At 45.5% G+C, this 21,384-nt stretch overlaps 1 protein-coding gene across 2 annotated transcripts in view; it reads left to right on the top strand.

The window, feature by feature from the left end:
• PALM2AKAP2 (PALM2 and AKAP2 fusion) overlaps positions 1-21,384 on the top strand; it is a 488,976-nt gene that overhangs the window by 453,239 nt on the left and 14,353 nt on the right. For both annotated transcript variants that reach the window (XM_046022260.1, XM_046022261.1), the window contains one exon: positions 900-3,300. In XM_046022260.1, the coding sequence (XP_045878216.1) occupies positions 900-3,300 (2,401 nt within the window). The remainder of the gene's footprint in view (positions 1-899; positions 3,301-21,384) is intronic.

Here is a 21,384-nt window from a genome sequence, read left to right as displayed (position 1 = left end):
GGATTGGCAATTAGTGACCAAGTGGGATTTATTTCACAACCTTAAGAAGATGTGGTTTTTCTTATTGAACAATAAGAGTGGAGCTATCACAGAGCGTTTTAGGAACCAGGGAGGAGCCTCGGGCCACTAACTTTTCAAAGCAAAATTACTCAGTCCTTAACTAAGGAACTGTTTTTTTTTTTGTTTTTTTTTTTTTTTTTCATTTTATTTATTTTTTCAGCGTAACAGTATTCATTCTTTTTGCACAACAGGAACTGTTTTGATGTCCCAGAGAATAGAACTGTGCAAGCAGTGGCTTTGGTTATGGCGTTCATGGCGCACGTGCTGAATTAAGAGCCGTAGCAATGGGGCACTGCAGTTGTTCAGAGGCTTTAGAAGGGATCTCCCCTTTTCCAGTATTTTATTTCAGAAAAATTCTCCAAGCTTCTTGTCTCCAGAATAACTGCATTACACCTGGCAGAGACTCATGTTTTTAAGAAGTATTGCTTATGCACGGGGACCATCTTATTATAGTTGGGGACACACAAATAGTCCTGTTACATTTCTGTCCCATTGCTATGGCTATGGTATATAATCTCTTCTACTTCAGAAGATAGTTGAACAGTGTCTTCAAATGATCTGAATCTTCATTTACATTGAAATTTAAAAATGGGGTTAACATTTATGGAAAGTTTTCCGGAGACCCAGTGAGCAAAACAGATCTGTAACCTGGAGAGGTTTAGGTACCAATGACCACAACAAAGTCAGTATGTGAAGAATTACTAGAAGGAAAATCTCTGTTCCAGAGACCTTGTCCTGTTTCAGTTTGCCTTCCTGTCAGTTACCAACTAATTTCTTAGGGTTCACCTCCATAAGAGATTTAGTATCTAATTCTGCCTTCCCTCGTCTCTTTATTCCAGAAGCCTCCCCAGCTCCCTGAGGATGATATCCGGCTAAAAAACCAGAGAGACAACTGCAGCAGGGCCAACCCCTTGGAGCCTGCAACCAGCTCCCTTCCCCCAGATCACAAAAACATGGAAGTTGAGGTCTCTGTTGCAGAATGTAAAAGTGTTCCCGGGATCACGTCTACCCCACATTCCATGGACCACTCCTCTCCTTTCTACTCACCCCCCCACAACGGCCTCCTCAGTGATCACCATGAAGCTCTGGATAATGATGTGGCCAGAGAGATCCGCTATCTAGACGAGGTGCTGGAAGCCAGCTGCTGTGACTCTGCTGTGGACGGAACTTACAACGGTACCTCGTCCCCGGAGCCCGGAGCAGCCATCGTGGTGGGCGACGGAAGCCCACCTGCCCACGCGGCCATCCAGCTGGAACCCACCGAGAGGGCAGCTGGCAGACAGGCCCCTCCCCACACTGAGCTCAGTACCAGCTACTCTGACGCCATGGCAGAGGGTGGAAAAGCCAATGGCCACTCCCCTGCCCAGCCCCGAGACCTGCGGGGGGACAGCCCCCAGACCCCCGCGAGCCCCAGCTCCTCCAGCAGCTCGTGGTGCTCGGGCCGTGATGGGGAGCTCACGCTCACCACGCTGAAGAAGGAGGCCAAGTTTGAGCTGCGCGCCTTCCACGAGGACAAGAAGCCCTCCAGGCTCTTTGAGGACGACGAGAACGAGAAGGAGCAGTACTGTGTCAGGAAAGTGAGGCCTTCAGAAGAGATGCTGGAGCTGGAAAAGGAAAGGAGAGAGCTCATCCGGAGCCAGGCGGTGAAGAAGAACCCCGGCATCGCGGCCAAATGGTGGAATCCTCCCCAGGAGAAGACCATCGAGGAGCAGCTGGACGAGGAGCATCTGGAGTCGCACAAGAAGTACAAGGAGCGCAAGGAGAGAAGGGCGCAGCAGGAGCAGCTGCTCACGCAGCAGCAGGCCGCCCCACCGCAGCCCTGCGCAGCCCCCGCCCCCTCCCGCGAGCACGCCGGCGCCCCGGACCACGCCAAGGAGGACATCGTTACCGAGCAGATAGACTTCTCTGCTGCTCGCAAGCAGTTCCAGCTCATGGAGAGCTCCAGGCAAACGGTGGCCAAGGGCCAGAGTACCCCCAGGCTCTTCTCTATCAAGCCCTTTTACAGGCCTCTGGGGTCAATCAACTCAGACAAGCCCCTGACCATCTCGAGACCAGCTTCCATCGGGGGACCCCTGGAAGACGGTGGTGCACCAGCAGCCAAGGGGCAGAAAGCCAGCTGTGCCCTGGACAGCCAGTCTTTGGGGGGAAGCCAGGGCAGCACAGCTCCTCAGGGGAAAGAAGGGCCCTATAGTGAGCCTTCCAAACGCGGGCCCTTATCCAAACTGTGGGCAGAGGATGGGGAGTTTACCAGTGCCCGGGCCATCCTCACTGTGGTCAAGGATGAGGACCCCGGGATCTTGGATCAGTTTTCCAGGTCAGTCAATGTTTCTCTCACCCAAGAGGAGCTTGACTCTGGTTTGGATGAATTGTCGGTGAGGTCCCAGGATACCACTGTCCTGGAGACCCTGTCCAATGATTTTAGCATGGACAACATCAGTGACAGCGGGGCGTCCAACGAGACCACCAACGCCCTCCAGGAGAACTCACTGGCCGATTTTTCTCTGCCCCAGACTCCACAAACTGACAACCCTTCAGAGGGCCGGGGAGAAGGCGTCTCCAAGTCGTTTAGTGATCACGGTTTCTATTCCCCTTCGTCTACACTGGGAGACTCGCCATCAGTGGATGATCCCTTGGAATATCACGCTGGTCTCCTGGTGCAGAATGCCATTCAGCAAGCCATAGCCGAGCAAGTGGATAGAGCCGTGTCTGAAACCAGCAAGGGTGGGACAGAGCAGCAGGGACCTGGGGCAACTCCAGAAGAAGCCGGAACTGGGGCTCCTGGCTCAGAGAAGCCTCAGAGCATGTTCGAGCCACCCCAGGTGTCCTCTCCCGTTCAAGAGAAAAGGGAGGTGTTACCAAAGATTCTGCCTGCCGAAGACAGGGCGCTCAGGGAAAGGGGGCCCTCCCCGTCGCCGCCGGCGGCGCAGCCCAGTGGCCCGGTGAACATGGAGGAGACCAGACCGGAGGGGAGCTACTTCAGCAAGTACTCGGAGGCAGCTGAGCTGAGAAGCACAGCCTCGCTCCTGGCCACTCAGGAGTCCGACGTGATGGTTGGGCCCTTCAAGCTGAGGTCCAGGAAGCAGCGGACTTTATCCATGATCGAGGAAGAGATCAGAGCAGCCCAGGAAAGGGAAGAGGAGCTGAAGAGGCAGAGGCAAGTCTTGCAGAACACCCAGAGCCCCCGGGCAAAGAACGCCGCGTCGCTGCCCTCCCGGACGTCGTGCTACAAAACCGCTCCAGGTAAGCAAAGCGCGCACCAGACACAGATGCTGTGCACAAAGGTTGATTCCAGCTTATGTGTTTCTTTGTGGAACCTCCTCTGTGTGTGGCTAGAATTCGTGTTTGGGGCGGGGGGTGGGGTGGGGGGGCTGCGACATGAGGGTTTTAGCATCCAGGGACAGGCATCTAAAGTCAGAGTGCCCCCAGGAAGAACCCTGGACCTGGATGGTGTGCCATTTCCCTGAGGGTGCAATTGCTTCTTTCTCGTTGTTCTGCTCTGAGTTTGCTTGAGTAGAGAATTGTTCTCTTTTATTGGAAAGGGCTGCCTCTGGCTGAGGGAGGGGCCGTGTGTGGCACAGACCCTGGCTGAGTGAGCCTGTGTGGGGGCCGGCTTGGAGTCAGTAGGCTGACCCTTAGTCTCTGTGGTTAAATCAAATCCATGTGATTTGGGGGATGTGCTCTGCTAACCACTTCCAAACCGGGTCCCTTCCTAGCAATGACAGTCATGACCCTGTGTTACAGACCGACTCATAGCAGATGTTCTTGTCTTTCTTCTGTATGATTGGATTTGTCTTCCTTTTAGTCATCACGATGCAGTTGCTTTGGAATCAGGTGGTCTCATTCATTCTTGGCCTGTCTTCACCACATTTGGAGAGATGGAGTTACCCTATATAAAGGTCTTCCATCCCTTCCCATTGCCTGGGCTGTCCCTTTCTTGAATGCTTTGTTTAAATGGTTGATGTTATTTAATTATGGTGGTAATTCATGTTGCCACCATTATGGATTAATAGTGTGACCAGTTGTTTTTATTTCCCATTTGGATATGATGGCAGTCAGAGCACCACACATCCTACTGTGGGAAAATGCTGCTCGAAGTGTGGTCTGGGCTAGTCCATAAACTGCTTGTTACCAGTCCACACTGAGAATCAGTCCTGACAGGGAGAGCGAGCATTTGACCATTCTTGTTGCAATTTGATATTGTCCTCAAATCCAAGCGTGGAATTCTGTGTTTTTTAAAAGTATTGGTTCATGACAGACTGAGGGGGAAACTTCTTTCACTGGAGACCATCTGAAAAGCATTACTGTAACATATACTTGCTGGCATTTGACTTGGTTTATCCAGATCATAGTCCCGTCTTGACACGTGGCTTCCATCAAATCTACAGTGACTCAAGGTAACTCTTTCGGTTATTAATCTTTAGCTTTGAAATAATCTCAACCTAAAGAAAAGTTTCCAAGTATAGTACAAATATGTTTTATTCTGAACCATTTGAGAGTAAATTGCCAACACTGATGCTCCATCATGCCCAATTTTGTAGAATGTCCCTCAATTTGGGTTTGTTTATGCTTTCACATGGGTACCTTCAAGTAATGCATATTTGGTAGGAATACCACTAGAATGATGCTATATTCTTCTCACTATATCCAATCAGGTGTCCCTTGTAGGGACAGATACTGACTTTTTTCACATGATATTAATTTTGATCACTTGTTTGTGGGAGTGTCTGACAGGCTTCTGCAGTAAAATTACTATGTCCTTTGTAATTAATAAATATTCTGTGGGGAGTTACTTTGGTACTGTGTAATCTTTATCCCACTCCTTATCAGACTTTATTCATTTATCTATTTATGTCAACGTGGTCATGTGGATTCCTATTATATTCTGTGGGTTAGAATCCATTTCTATGATTTTTATTCTTAGTTTGTTTAGATATAGCTTATGGGAGCCCTTTCAAGATAACTTCGGCATCCTTTTGACATGTTCTCATTATTCTCTGGGAGTGTCCTCGCTTTCTGATGCCACAGATGTTCCAGTCTCATCTTATACTTTCCTAACCCTGAAATCAGCCATTTCTTCAAACAGCACTAGTTCCTTTTCAGTGGAGAATGGAATTTAGAAACCAAAATCTGGGAGCTTGGTGTGCTCATTGTGATTGGATCGTCACTGTTCCCAGGCACCCCCAACAAGCAGAATTAGAGAATATACACAGATTCCATCTGTCTGTCTGTCCATCTGTCCACCTACCTGCCTACTTACCTATTTTGAAAACCATGAACTCACCTTGATACCTTTAAGTCTAATCTAATACGGCATTCATATTCTCCATATTTGTAACCTCTTCCTTGACAACAAAATACCTGGTTCCTTCTACCCTCAGTATATTTATTATTTGATCAGTCCCTTCCTCACCTTATGTAACCAATCTCCTATTTTTCTTACCCAACTTGGGCTCCAATACCATATGCTAGATCACCACTCTTCCCCACCCACCCTTTTGTAACTCCAGCACACCACTCTGGGTCACTGTGACTCCTCCCACCCCCACTGCAGACACCATCTTATTGAGCCCTCCCCAGTGGTTTTTGTACTAAATTGTTCATGAAAAAAAGAAAGGGAGGAGAAAGAGGAAAAGCATGGTGACTTTCTTGATACAGTTTTTAATTCCTGTAGATCACAGGGCAATGGCCAGATGAGTGAGGCAAAGAAAACTTTTTTTTTTTTTGCAAAGAAAACTTTTTTTTTTTTTTAATTTTTTTTAAGGATTATTTATTTATTTATTTGACAGACGGAGGTCACAAGTAGGCAGAGAGGCAGGCAGAGACAGAGAGAGAGGGAAGCAGGCTCCCTGCTGAGCAGAGAGCCCAATGCGGGGCTCGATCCCAGGACCCTGAGACCATGACCTGAGCCGAAGGCAGAGGCTTTAACCCACTGAGCCACCCAGGCGCCCCATTGCAAAGAAAACTTTTAAGGGCATGTGTGTGTGTGTGTGTGTGTGTGTGTGTGTGTGTGTGTGCATGCTTAATCGAGACTGGTTGGCTTTCCCCAAAGCTCCTTAGTTGTCAAGTTCAATTTAAATTTTTGTGGGCTAGCCTGGCAAAGAGGTGCTAGTGGGCATTCTATATAGTATCCTAGAAAAAGTTTTCATACCACTTGAATTCAGCCCAGTCTAAGGAGCCTACTTCACAAGGTAATGATACTAAAGGGCCACATGAGAACTTGAGGTCTAATGAAGGAAGATTCTTCAGGCATCTCAGCAACTTCTACTCACATGGAAGGTAGATACCATGGCTCTCCTATCATTTATAGCTGGCTTTACCTGCCTAAGCCTCCCTTTACATTATTTCATTATAAAACCTTCCTTAAAGTACATGTGCTTAGTGGGTATTTTCAGTTTTCTTTACCTCTTAATTGAACCTCCCACTATATTGCTCCCCTCCTTTATTTCTAGCATGTGAAAAACATAAAATATTTCAACACTTTCCTCTGTTCCCTGACCTGCTGTGGTCTCTGGGGCTTCCCCACCAGGCTTAAAATAAGATAGGATTCTGTGTTTGCCCTCAGCATCCCAGCAGCCCAGGACTGATTTTCCCAGCACATCCTTCTATGATCGTGCTAATATCCTCCCTCATCTCTCCTCCCGGAGGATTGATTCTACATGATGATTCATCCAGGCAAGTCTGTGTACTGCAATGGTCTAACTGTTGCACTGAACATAGTCATGATAATGACGCATGTGCACCTCAATCCTTCATGTTTATCTCTAAGTAGGTGGCAGGCCTTGCCAGAATTACAACATAGATTGAAAAAAAAAACCAAAAAAAAAAACCCCAAAACTGAATACAAAATGTAATTTTCTTTCTATCTGTGCCCGGAAATGTTTGGAGTAGTGCTTGGCTAGCCAGCCTCCCAAGTTTGTGATGAGGGAGGAGGCTGACGCATCACTGCGAGCAGCCAAACTAGACGATTCATAGCCAGGCTTGAAACCGCTGGTTCCAATTTTGGTTTCATGAGTGGAGACAATGCTATGTTCCTACTACATTACTCTGCATCTGCCATCAGAAGAGGTGATTCAGCTGGTTTGTTGCATGACTCAGCTTGACGATTCAATATTAGGTGATGAAAAATATAATTTTTAACTTTCCTCTGGTGGAAATCATGCTGGAAACAAGCTGGAATCCTAAAACCTAAGGGAAGTAGAATTCACTGAGAGCCAGGATGTCATCGGGAAAAGCAAATCTGCTGATTCCCCCCAACCATTCCCCAGGTGTTGAAAAGATAACTTGTTTTTGCTCTTAGTTCCCTTGCCTTTCAGAGGTGGAGAAGATATTTTTAAAGATTTTCTTTATTTATTTGACACAGAGAGAGAAAGCACAAGTAGGCAGAGAGGCAGGTGGTGGGGGAGGGGGAAGCAGGCTCCCTGCTGAGCAAAGAGCCCGACGTGGAGCTCGATCCTAGGACTCTGAGATCATGACCTGAGCCAAAGGCAGAGTCCCAACCCACTGAGCTACCCAGGAGCCCCAAGAAGATATTTTTAAAAAGACATTGTCATTCTCAAAGGCAAATGATTAGGAAAATTATTTTGGAAATTTTATCTTGTTGGCTCTTACGTGATTTTAAAGGAAGACTTTTCACTTAAGTAGGGTCTATGTGACTTTTGCTCATACAGAGGTGAGCAAGGCAGATGCAGTTCCTGCCCTCAGGGAACTTAGAGTTCAGTGAGAGAAACAACATCAGACAAAGATGGCAGTTTCATGGTAGAGAAGCATGAAAACCTATAGAGCCCAGATCAAGGGAGAGCACCTCACTGAGGGTATAAGAGAAGTCTTCCTTTCTTAGGAAGCTACTATCCAAGCTTTGAACTGAAGGAGTAGAAAGAAGTTGGGTTTAGGGGTGGGAGGCAGTTGTTCCAGTAAAAAGGAAGAGCACCTAAGGAGGCCCAAAAGGAAGAGAGAGCTTGTATGCTTGAGGTACTTAAGTAAGGTTAGGATGGGTTAAAGGAAGAGATTTAAAACAAAATGAAAGAAAGTTGGTTTGGAGCCAGACAGTGAAGAGCTGCTTTAATGAGTCCATTCCACCAGCTTTTATTAAGCTCTTCCTGTGTACAAGAACTTCTGAAGGCCTGTTGCCACCTTGACAAAGGCTGTGTGTCGTGGGAGAGGCCGTATTCCCAAGAGTAAACATATGTGTGCCTTCTGTTGCCAGTACTCAAACGTAGAGGAGAAAGGAAGCATTCCAGCAGGTGCCTTAGCCTGACTTGAAGGAGCAGCCTCCAGCACTGCTGCAGAGACCCTTGACGATCAAGTTTGGGAGGAAAATCCAAACTTTTTGTTGAAGTAACGATTTGGATCTTTTCAAATGTCTTTCATATTGAGGCTGTCAACAGACGGTTCTCACTTTAGCGCCTGTTGTCTATTAATAGATATCCTGGTTTCACTTCCAAGTTCTAGGCATGACAGAGAAACCCAGCTAGTTAGGTGATGATGAATTTAGTTTTCAAAAATAGTTTCCGTTTTCGTGCCAGATGTTGAACTGGTCTACCACATCAGATAATTTGCTCAGTGGGACGGTATGGGGAGTGGGAAAGCGGAAGTACGGATATTGAGTTCCATAACTTGGAGTGTCTACTCATGTCTTTTAATATGTGGAAAGATATGATAGTTATGCATCTTATAAAGGTAAAATTTCCAAGGAGTTTCAACGTCGACTGTCAGTTTGAATTAAGATTGTGCATGTGGTGACCTTTACATTATTATAAAGATTAGTGATTGGGTCTTTTTTCTTTTCCCTTCATTATCTTCAAATACTACAAAGTCCGGGACAGAAAAAAAAAAAAATTTATGTCAGCACAGTATTCATGAAGGAGAGCTTGATGGCTTTTTCCATGCAAAATTAGAATGGATGAGGCCAAGTCTCACTTCAGATGCCCTCCTTGCTCCACAGTAGAAGACCTTGTATTAGCAACTGGTGGAAACATTCTGTCACAGACCCAGGTGAGAGAGGGCCCTCCATCCAGGGTATCCGCTGCCTCCCTTTCCTGCAGGCAGCCACAGACTGTACAAGCTACAGAGGTTTAGCTGGCCTTGTGAAAGTACTAAAGCTAAATGTGGAACATCTCGCAGAGCATTATGCCTACGACTACCATATTTCCTGAACATTCTCTGGTGACACAAGCCTAATCATGGTCCTGTGGGTTACCAAGACCTTAAAGAGTGTACTATATGAGTTATTTCACACACATTTTTCTCAGTTTTTTTCATTTGCTCATTTAATCCGCCCGTCAGTCTTCTAAGATGTCATAACGAATTATCCAAGTCCTTGAGGCCAGATATATTCAGTTTTCCTGATTTCCAGAAAAGCCATGAAGTGTATAAACTCTTATTTAGAAAAGCAATACAAGGCCTATACTGTTATTTAACCTACCTGGGATGGGGTCTGGAAGCAACCCCCTATCAACAAATTAGATTTCTACTATAAAACTCAGGAAGACTTAGTTACATTAAGTGGGATAAATAAAGCCTAAGAAGAGCCTCCTGCCAGATCTTTTCAGGTTTTGTTGCCAAATAGGGTATGTCTTGGTGGTCAGAGCTTTGTTTGGATTTTGAAACCACACGTAAGAGATCACGGACCTATAATATTATTCCCTTTTCAAGGAATTAATATCAGAGTCCAGAGAGATTACGTTACCTGCCTGAGGTCACTTAGCCAGGAAGTGACAGAGCTCGGGCTCATTTGATTCCAAAGTCCATATTCTTTCTATACCCTTTCTTGCCCTCTGAAGAACCTGCCCCTCTGCTCTAGAGATCTACAAGCTGTCTAATAGTAACAGCTCCCCTCTCCAGCCAACAGTGATTGAGCTCAGTCTCCTCCCACCCTCTCCCAGTCTCAGGCCTGACCCCTGCTTTGTCTTGGGTTCCTCCTGCCCCCCTGCTTTTTGGAACCACTGTAGCTCTGAAATCCTTTGCTCACTGTGGTCTGGGTGAATGAGTTTGCTCCCACAGGCCATGAGACAATGCTGCCCTAGTGACCCCCAGTGGTTCCAGACCTTAATTCCAGAGCTCCAAATTACAATAGGCAAAGTTGCTGGTGCTGTCCAATGATCTGAGCCGATGGCAGAGGGGACGGGCGTAGTCTGTGTCAGCTGTCTAGCCTGATGGCTCCCATGAGTTCTTTCTGAATGTTCGTTCCCCAGAAAGAAACACAGTCACTCACTCCAGGAACAGGCCCATTCCCTGAAGTCGTTGGAAGGATTGGGTACTCAAACAAGGAATCAATTTCTTAGTTTGAGGATGAGCAGGAATAAGAGTTCATTCCATTAACCGAACATGTTTGGTAGAGTGGGACCAAAGGCAACCGTGTTCACTGGTGGTCATTGAGCACCATGACTGCTTTCTGCTGCTCCTGTTTGCTCAAGGTTGATCCCTCTGCCTTGGACCAGAAGCTCCCTGTGTTTTAGTTCATCTGAACCCAGCAAATATGTTCATTTAAAAAAAATATATATTTTTATTATTTAGTTAGAGTGCCCTGGTGGGGGGAGGGGCAGAGGGAGAATCTCAAGCAGACTCCATGCTAAGCGCAGAGTCTGACATGCGGCTGATCTCTTGACCCTGAGATCGTGATCTGAGCTGAAATCAAGAGTCAGACGTTTCACTGACTGAGCCAAGCCAAGTGCCCCAACTACGTTCATTTTTAAAAATGCATGCCATTTGGGAAGGAATGGTCAAGAAAAGGTTAGAGCGAAGGAGTGTTTGGCAAGGGGTGAGTGTATGTGATGATGGGAGGGCTTTTCAAATGACAGAATTCAGAGTTCTTTTTTGGACATTCTCCTCCAGGGTTTGAAAAGAACAGCTGCCATGGTTAAACGTGTCAGCCTCACTCCTGAGAAGATAGGGACCTCCTGTCTTCCTTCCTTGCAATGTCTATGGGGTATAGCTTCTGGCAAGAAGAACTTTGGAAAAGGCACTACATTCCATGGGTTTAGCTCCCTTCTGTAAGCAAGTTCTGCTGTCACTGCTCCTTCTGCTGATCTTCTGACATATTCAGCATGCCTGGGTTACCTTCCAGTGGGGCTCTAGCCTTTCTGGGGCCACCTCATAGTGTCCTTGCTCCTTACCCTTGACCCCTATGTGTGGCTACTCCATGTTCCAAGTTAGACCGGCTTCTGAAAAATCTGACTCCACTGCCTGCCAAAAAAGATGTCAACTTAAGCTAAGAAAAAAAAAGATGAATCAAAGGACCTAATTCTTATAAGATCCCTGCTCTACCCCCGGTAAGAAATATGAGCTAATCAAAGCCAGGCGTGGGAGCAGGATGTCCCCATGATTGCTGGAGTCTGGTCAGGATATGACTACATCTCTTACTAGCCATCGTGACCTGCTGTTACTTCCCTCAGGAGATTGGCATTTCAGACCTATTTGATTTTTGTGAATAAGCTACTGCTTCAGGGCTAACTAGGGGCGGTGGTGGGGAGTGTGTAAGACATGGCCATTCGGGCACCAAGGAGTACATCCTGTATTTCATGTTGTGATATTTTATTTCTCATGACTTTTCCCTATAAACTTCAAAAGTTTCCCAAAACCTGTCTGAGACTGACTTCATAGGTATTTCCAGCCTGTCTTTACTTCTCAAATATAAATTCATGCCTTCTATTAAAAAAAAAAAAAAAACTAGTTAAGGGAAATTAGGTGCCTACTTGTGACCATTATGTCTCTGGACTTGTGTCTACAGTTTAAATCCTGACTCCCCCGCTTGCTGACTGTGTGACCGACTTACTTCACCTGGGTAAACCCCCGTTTCCTCACCAGTAAATGGGAATAAGATAGTACCAACCTCATCAATAGGTTAGAACTGTGCCCGGGACACACAAGTCTCCCCAGAAGAATGAACTGTTTCGTGGTTATTATAGTTATGTGGTTATTATAGTTATGGTTATGTTTTGAGAAAAGGCCTCGAAAACCTTAGAGAATGACTTTCGAGGTTGCTCTTCGGTAGCTACTGTGAACCTAAAATAAAGGTCAAAACATGCATTATAAAATCTCTTTCTACTCCTAGCTGGCGCATTTTCATGTATACTTCATTACAATGAAAGTCTCACAGAATCAGAGTTCAGGAATTCGTTTTCCACGGTCAGCTGTGATTTCAAAAAACAAAGTGTGTTAGAGGACAATCAAATTGCAAGTCCATAAAAATGTTTCCTTTTTTCTTTCGCTCTTTTTTTGGAGGGGGGTTGGTAATCATCACGCAGTTGGACCCACCATTTTGGTGGAAATGCATTTAACGAAAAGGTCTTGATGGGAGAATTGGTACTTGCCGTGATTTTCATTCTTCCTATTTTAACTAAATTTTTTGCTTTTTCGGTCGTACACTCTGCTTCCCCTGGAGAAGCAGAGCTCTTTCCTTCTAGAGGTTTCACCTTCTAGTCCTGTTCATAGGGATGACCCAATATCATCCAACCACTCATCTAACACCCCGACCCTTAAGGACTAATACTTGTGAATTTCTCAGACTTGTTTCACTAGGCAGGACTGTATTTCTCATTCGAGCTAGGTTGACCAAGTGAAGATTCATGTCATTGCATTTTCCCGCCCCTGTGGCCTTCAGAAAAAGAGATGAAAGGACCAGGGACCAGCCCTTGGTGTGTGGGTCACAGCTGGCCCCCACCAGCACCTGGGCCTTGGATCTGACAGGCAGGATATCCATTTTACTGGGAGGAAGTGAAATTGAAAATACAAGTCTGAGCTCATTTCTTTCTGGGGACTTGTGAGTCGACTGTCTTAGATGTTTCAGTCTTATCCCCCTGCTGCATGAAGAAAGGAGGTCATTGAAGGAGGCCTGGCCAAGGCATGGCATCTGGTGGGCGTCTTTGTTCACTTTGGTTTGGTTTTTAAGTAAGAGTGGGTGATGGCTTTTTCTTTTCTTTTGAGAAATGTAGAAACAAAGGGTCTTTGATTTAAGAACTCCACCACCATAGACATGGAATATAATAATCCCCCAAATCATAGTGTTTGGCCAAAATAATTTTCTGAACTTTTGAAACCCATATTCTTGGCCTGTTAGAAGTTAGCCTTGTCCCTACAGAAGGAGGGTCTGGGCGGTCAGCCGTCGTGACAGCTGTGTGTTCTGAGGACACTCAGCCCTTGCTCCGGTTCCTGGTTCCTCTGCCTGCCGCCCCCTCCCCCTGGGACAACACAGCCCGTCACAGATGCCCAAGGGAAATCCTTCTTGCCTGGAAAATCTAGAAGTGCAGCCAAGGCATGGCTTTCTCTCCCTCTCCGCCAGAAACTGGCTTAATGATTTATAATAATAGTTATCTATAATAATAGTTTCTTTATAAAACAGAAATGGGAAATTTTCACAAATTCATGGTTTTAGTTTTCCACTCATGATGGGACACAGCGTTTACTAATTTGGAGTGAGGTGTAGCCGCCCCCCTCTGCCCTGTAGTCCACCTTGCAGACCTACAGCCTGTGAGGGTCACTGTCGCAGATGTGAGGGTCACTGTCGCAGATGTGAGGGGTGCTGATCGGAGGCCCCGGGGAAGCGTCAGCTCATCAGTGAGATGTGAAGGCACGTGGATTGCCTCGTGCATGAAGTTTAAGTAGTTAAGTAGTTAAGTAGTTTAAGTAGTTAAAGCAGACAGCTTTATCTACTTTACTCGGCATGGCTAACAATATTTAAAGGAATTTTTTTCTGCTTTCTTTTATATTTTAAAATTAATTCATGCTTACCGTAGACAAAAACTGGCTCATAATCCAACCTAGTTAGGATTTCTGCCTGGTTTTCTACACGCACACACATACATGGAAGATAATATTGGGTTTATATTTTTATGAATTTCCAATCGCTGCTGAGACAAATCGCCACAAACACAGGGGCTTTAAACAACACAAATTTATTATCTTATGGTTCTGAGGTCAGAAGTTGACAGTGTATCAGCTGTGGATTGAATAGCATTCCCCCCAAAATTCATAGGTTGAGCCCCAACCCGCAATGGAGATGAGCACTTTGTGAGAGGTAATTCGTGTTGGATGAAGTCAGGAGGGTGCGGCCCTCATGATGGAATTAGTGCCCTCCTAGGAAGACACCAGAGAGCCAGCTCTCTCTCTGTCTCGGCCATGGGAGGACACAGTGAGATGTGGCCTTCTGCAAAATGAGAACAGTTCTCACCCGAACCCAGCCATGCTGCCATCCTGATTTTAGACATCCAACCTCTAGAACTGTGAAAAAATAAATTGCCATTGGGTAAGCCACGCCGTTCATGGTACTTTGTTATGGCTCCTCAAGCAGACTGAGACAGTGTTTGTCGGGGCTAAAACCAGTGTGTTAAATGGGCTGTGTTCTTTCCCGGGACTCTTCCGGGCTCCTTCCCTTTTCCCTTTTCCACTTCGAGAGGCTGCCTGCATTTCTTGGCTCATAGCCCCTTCCGCATCTTCACAACCAGCAGCGTAGTGCCTTCAAGTCTCTCTTTCTCTCTCTGACCCTCCTACTTCCGCCTTAGTAGGACCCGTGTAGTTACATCAAGCCCAACCGGGTAGACAGCATCGTCTACCCTACTCAGAGCCCTTACCTTCATCACACCTGCAAAGTCCTTTTGCCACGAAGGCAACATCTTGGCAGCTCTTCGGGATTAGGATGTGGCCGTCCCTGTGGAGGCTGTCATTTTGCTACCACAGGACTGTTCGTCTTACACAGAGAACGGCTTTACCAGATGTCACATGCGCTCTTTTGCTTTCTTTCACACAGCTGGTAAGTGGCAAACCGGGATTTGAACCCTGGCAGTTGTCTCCAGACCCTGTACTCTTAAAGCCCTGATATAGATCTGCTTTTGCAATCTCTCTTTTTTTCTTTAAGTATTTTGAGTGTTTTCCCATGACCTTAACTATTCCTCTAAATTTGAGAGACTGAAACATGATTTGTGATAACTAAATACTACCTCATTATCTGAGTAAGTCAAAACTAATTTAACCAGTCTCCTACGTTCAGATGTCTTTGTTGTTTCCACATGTATTGTTATATACGATGGTAAAAATGCTTGTACATAACTTTGTGCCTCTACTTAATTATTAGCTGAACTTGTGTGAGCCAGTTAAGGTAACTGGCGTATACCAGAGAACAGTATTTCACAAACTGTTTTCCTTGAGATATTAATAGGGATTTTATAAAATGATGTTCCCTCGTTAAACTAATTTGAGAAATACTACACACACATCCTTGAATTAGTGATTCACGATCACAGCTGCACTAAAACCTTGGAGAAGCCCTCTGGTAAAGAAATCCATCTCATTTTATTTATTTATTTTAATGTTTTATTTTATTTATTTGACAGAGAGACAGAGATCATAAGTAGGCAGAGAGGCAGGCGGGGTGGGGGGGGGGGGGGGAAGCAGGCTCCCTGCTGAGCAGAGAGCCTGATGCAAGGCTCCATCCCAGGACCCTGAGATCATGACCTGAGCCAAAGGCAGAGGCTTTAACCCACTGAGCCACCCAGGCGCCCCATCTCATTTTATTTTTAAAGCTTTCTTTAACCAAGTGTTTACCAATGACTGTTTGTTAGCAGCTGGTATGACTTTGCAAAGTTAAGCCAACAGGACACAATTTTAGAAAGACCTCTGGAATCATGCCACCCAAGTGAAGTTGCATGCCTTCAACATCTTTAAGAGCTTATTAAGTCTGAAATTACTCTAGATGAGTATTAACCCAAAGAATATAAAAACCTAATTCAAAAAGATATATGCAACATTTTTTACAGCATTTTTTTTAGATTTTATTTATTTATTTGACAGACGGAGAAATTACAAGTAGGCAGAGAGGCAGGCAGAGGGAGAGGGAGAAGCAGGCTCCCTGATGAGCAGAGAGCCCAGCACAGGTCTCGATCCCAGGACCTGAGATCATGACCTGAGCTGAAGGCAGAGGCTTAATGCACTGAGCCACCCAGGCATTCCCAGCATTTTTTATAATATGTTTATTGCAGCATTATTTACAATAGCTAAACTATGGAAGTAACCCAAGTGTCCACTGATAGATGAATAAAGAAGACATTGTATATATAAATGTATATTCATACACACACATATATACACAGTTACATACACACATCTACAGTGGAATATTATTCAGCCATCAAAAAGAATGAATATTGACATTTGCAACAACATGGATGGATCTAGAAGATATAATGCTAAGTGAAATAAGTCAGGCAGAGGAAGACAAATGCTGTGTGAGTTCACTCCTATGTGGAATTTAAGGAACAAAACAAAGGAACAAAGAAAATAAGAAACAAAAAAACAGACTCAACCTATATAAAGAACAAACCGATGGTCACCAGAGGGGAGGTGGGTGGAGGAATGGGCTTGAAACAGGTGATGGGGATTAAGAGCATACTTATCATGATGAGCACTGAGTAACGTATAGAATTGTTGAATTGCAATATTGTACACCTGAAACGAATATAACACTGTGTGTACACTAAATTGGAATTTTAAAAAATAAGTTAAAAAAATAATAACTAATAAGTGAATAAAGTTACTCTAGATGGAATAGTTTGAACAAAATCATGTTTATAAAGGAAAGTTGAAAATGTCTCCTACCCTCCACCGAGAACTCCTGCCTAGTTTTATTCTGTTGGTTTCTTATGTCAGATGCCGTAGAACTCACCTTGCACCTGCTCGCTGCTCTGTAAATGTCAGGGACCAGCCTTTGGCCAAGACTAACACAGGTGTGCCCTGACATCTACATGATGCTTTCTGTTCATGCTGTTTCACAGGGACAGTGATGGCTGTCCTTCAAGAGAGCTAGTGTGTAGAGTGTGCAGTCCAGACGAGGAGCTAGACAGCAGGATGTCTGCCATTGAAAACCCTTTCAGCTACCATCAACTGGTCAGTGATTCACTAAGTGAATAAACACACGAGAGCAATTTTTTTTTTTTAAGATTTTATTTATTTATTTGACAGAGAGAGAGAGAGATCACAAGTAGGCAGAGAGGCAGGCAGAGAGAGAGGAGGAAGCAGGCTCCCTGCTGAGCGGAGAGCCTGATGCGGGGCTCGATCCCAGGACCCTGGGATCATGACCTGAGCCGAAGGCAGAGGCTTTAACCCACTGAGCCACCCAGGCGCCCCACGAGAGCAATTTTTGATGGAGCAATTGGGAATGGAACATGTTGGCCCTGGGAGGTGCTGTGTGCAATATGCGCCGGTGAGCACCAAAGTTAACCATCACTGTTCCAGAATTGTAATGGGGTGCGTCTTCTGGGCCAAGACATTTCCAGGGGCCTTGCAGGGCCATGGGCAAAGGTGAGACTGACTTCCCGGGTCTGTGGCACAGACCATTTTGCATCACATCCATGTGATGATCCCCGAGACCCCACCAGTGGTGGTGTGTGCAGTGTCCACTGCTGGGGGAAGAGAATTAGAAACTGGGGCGCCTGGGTGGCTCAGTGGTTTAAGCCGCTGCCTTCGGCTCAGGTCATGATCTCAGGGTCCTGGGATCGAGTCCCGCATCGGGCTCTCTGCTCGGCAGGGAGCCTGCTTCCCTCTCACTCTCTCTGCCTTCCTCTCTGCCTACTTGTGATCTCTCTCTGTCAAATAAATAAATAAAATCTTTAAAAAAAAAAAAAGAAAGAAACTTCTGCACCATCCTCGTCAAGAGGACTGCTGGCTACGATCTTGGGCCCTCTGAGGAAGAGGCTGGGTATGGAGCAGATGCCCCTCCAGCTGTTTGACCCTCTGTGTGATTGCTGAGACCACACAGTGTGTAGTTTGAACTGTACTGGGTCAGTGGGGGAAGGAGGGTAGGATGGTTGGAGATCACAGACCCTAGCAGAGAAGCCCAGCCAAGCTGACTTCCCCTGATCACAATCAGACTGATGGCCAGAAGTCAGGGGATGGGATGGGTTGTGGTGTCTCCTTTCTCTGGGGAACCCGCGACTCTCTGGGGAACCCGTGACAGCTTCCCTTGAGACTCTGACATTGGGTTGATTAATCAGAAACCTCTTTCTCTCAAAGACCTCTGAACCTCCTCTCTGGAAGTGGCCGGTCCAGACCTGTCAGCCATCTTTCTTACCTGTTACGTATGTGACCTCTAGTGGCTGGAACCGGTAAAACTTGCTCCAGGGTTGGGTGGTTTTGCTGGAATATTAAGAATAAGCAGGAAAATGCCTTTTAATGTCCAATACTCGACTATTTCTCTATATCAACCCTTCGCCCTTTTTATGATTCTCTTTCAGCATACATTCCATCATCAAATTTAGCCATAATCAACACAATTTGCATTCCAGGCCAGACCCAACTCTGATTGTTACTCTAGCCGACATTAACTTGGGCTGGCATTAGCCTCTGAGTCTCTGTGGTCTGAACCATTCACAGATATCATGGCATTGACCCTGACTACATCCCAGGGTTGTTGGAAGAATCAAATGACATGAAGCTTATAAATAAAATGCCCCATAAATGTGCTTGCTATTCCTACAAAGCCATTGAATCTGTGCTTCTGTAGACCAAGATGGCTTTGTTTCATGGCTTTGGTGAAAACATTTAAACTCTCCTTAGATTCTTTACTGGGAATTTTATCCCAATTCACAAGTACTTACCAGGTGGCTGCTGCATATTTGTCATAATGTACTTAGTGTACTTAGTGGTTCATTCGACAAACATGAGCGCCTGCTTTGTGCCAAATACCAGTGGGTGCCGGGATCCAGCAATGACCTTGACAGACAAGGCCCTGCTCTAGGGGGTTTACAATCAGATGAGTTAAGGGATTCATAATGGTTGAAATCATCCCTATCCTGGGTTGACATTATAGCTTAACTAAGAAGAGAAGCTTAAACAACCATGTATGATACAAGTCAGTATGTGATGGGGCTTTCACAGAAGTATAAGCAAAGTGCCATGATCCAGGGGTCCTACTGTGGGATGTGTGAAAGGGTGAATTTAGAGCAGTGAGTATGGACTCCGCTTTCTAGAAGGTTAATACTGGAGAGGTGACTGCTGGGAAATTATTTGGACACCCATGAAGTCAGTTGGGAAATGATCGACCTGGTAGTTTGGTGTCTATTTCTAGTTCTAGAAGAAGTGCAAAAATCTTATGCAGTATATGCCCGTGAAATTGCTCATTCTCATTTGGTAGACATCTTGTTCTTGAGATTACAAATAGATAGTCACTAGATCATTGGAATCTCACTGTTAAATACTAACTTTATAAATAGTAACTTAGTCCTTATATCAGCTGTGTGAGGTAGGTACTTCTAGCATCATACCCATTTTATAGATGAGGACACTGAGATGGAGAAACAGGAAGTTGCTCAAGATTTGGCTGCTAAGTATTGGACTCAAACCCAAGTGGCTAGCTCCAGAGCTGCACGCCCACCACAATGCTGTATAATGTCTTAAGGCTTCACTTAAAAAGTCAATGGGAATTCTTAGAGACACATACTAAGCATTTAGGAGTGATACTACCTAAGGTCGAGGATTGTTTTATAATATTTCTGTATGAAAAGAGGAAGGAAGATAGATGGAAAGGGCATGGTAAAATGTTGCTAACAGTTTAATCTAGTTGATGGGTCTGTAGGTATTATGATAGCATTCCCTGTTTTCATAATAAAAAATAGAATCCATTGCTAGTGAATTTGAGGACTTCAAAATATTTATTGCCTGACTGTCAATATCAAAAGACATTTTACTAGTGACCTGAGTAATTTAGGTCAAGGCAATGAGTTTCGCTAAGCTGCGATGGAGTGTGGGTCTGCAGATAGAGTGCTCTGTGTATTAAAAACCACCTTACACCTAATTTGCCAAATATGATGGCCATATGTCTTTTCTTTTAACCAATAAAGGTTGATCCTCTTGCCAGAAATATTTGAGAGAATAGCAAAATGAGTTTGAGTTAGGAGGGACCTCAAAGAAGTTTCTTCCCAAATTCTCTCTTTTTTAAAAAAAAAGATTTTTATTTATTTATTTATCTATCTATTTATTTATTTATTTGACAGAGAAGGAGGGGGAGGGGCAGGAGAGAGAGAAGTAGGCTTCCTGCTGAGCAGGGAGCCCTGATGTGGGACTCGATCCCAGGACCCTGGGATCATGACCTGAGCCAAAGATAGTCGCTTAACCAACTGAGCCACCCAGGCACTCCCAAATTCTCTTTTTATAATTAGGAAAGTTCCAATTTTAGTATATGTGCTGCCAAAGCGAGCACTAATTAGGAAAGTTGAAACTTGGAGATCTTAAGTGATCGGCCCAAGATAAGAGTGAGAACAAGAAATGGTTGTCTACGGTCAACACAGAGCTAGTAAATGGAAGTGCAAGAATGGTTTTCTGAACTCTAGGGGGTGGGGAGGGTGTCCAACTCCCATCAAAAGGACCTACGCCCAGAAAAGGGCTGTAGCAGCCCACATGGGGACATGGTCCCCAGGTTTCACTTGTGACTGTGGCTACAGCAGTTGCCAAGTTAAAAGTCTAGGGAGGAAGAGGAAAAAGCATGAGCCACCTTCTGCTTGGGAATGAAAGGGGTCAAAAGGATCCGTCTCCTCCCCTGGTGGTTTCCAAACTTTTAGACTCAAATGGCCCTAGTAGTTTGTGAGTTCCTTCCACATTCCTTGTTCACACACCCTATTTGTGTCTCCCGTAATGGGCATAATTGGGCATATACTGCATAAGGTTTTGCACCTGAAGATGCCTCTCAGAGGCGCATTTGGGGCTCTGGCAATGAGACTGACCCTGTGATGGGCCAGGAGTCAGGGCCAGGCACTTCCCGAGAGGGAAGGATACAGTCTTAATGAAAGTGCCTGGAGTCACCATGGCATCACAGTTGACCTGATGCCCTTATCCTGAGAATTCTTGTAGGGCACTTCAGAAGCTTAAAATCTCACCTTTTCCAAGTCTGGTGCATGCCTTTCTGCAACACCCAACCTGCCGTTGTTGGTATTGCAACCCTAAGGTCTGAGAGGTGCAAACCGTATGCTCTCAGGGCCCTGGCAGGTAAGGTCAAGAATGAAGCTGGCCAGTGTAAGACTGGGGTGACCTGGGAACATCAAGCCTCGTTCTCGTCAGATGTTTTGTTGTCCTGTGCTGTCCATGCAGAAAGGCTGGGCAGGTCCGCTGCCCACTGCACTTGTGACTTCTGGTGTAAGAACCTGGTGAGGAAAGCAAGAGACCTGGAACCATCGCCAGCTCTCTGGGATCTCAGCAAGGCATCCCCTTTGCAGAGCTTTTCCTCAACTGTAAAATGTGTGTTTCAAAGGCTTGGCAGCACCGCCACCTCTGACAGTCAAATTCTATAATCTGTGGTAGAGGACATGTTCCCAAAACAATCTGAGCCGGTGTCTGTCTGACATAGAT

The sequence above is a fragment of the Meles meles genome, chromosome 11 (assembly GCF_922984935.1).
Source record: "Meles meles chromosome 11, mMelMel3.1 paternal haplotype, whole genome shotgun sequence".
Lineage (NCBI taxonomy): Eukaryota > Metazoa > Chordata > Mammalia > Carnivora > Mustelidae > Meles > Meles meles.
The sequence above is the reverse complement of the archived record's forward strand: the minus strand, read 5'-3'. Positions and strand labels throughout refer to the sequence as shown.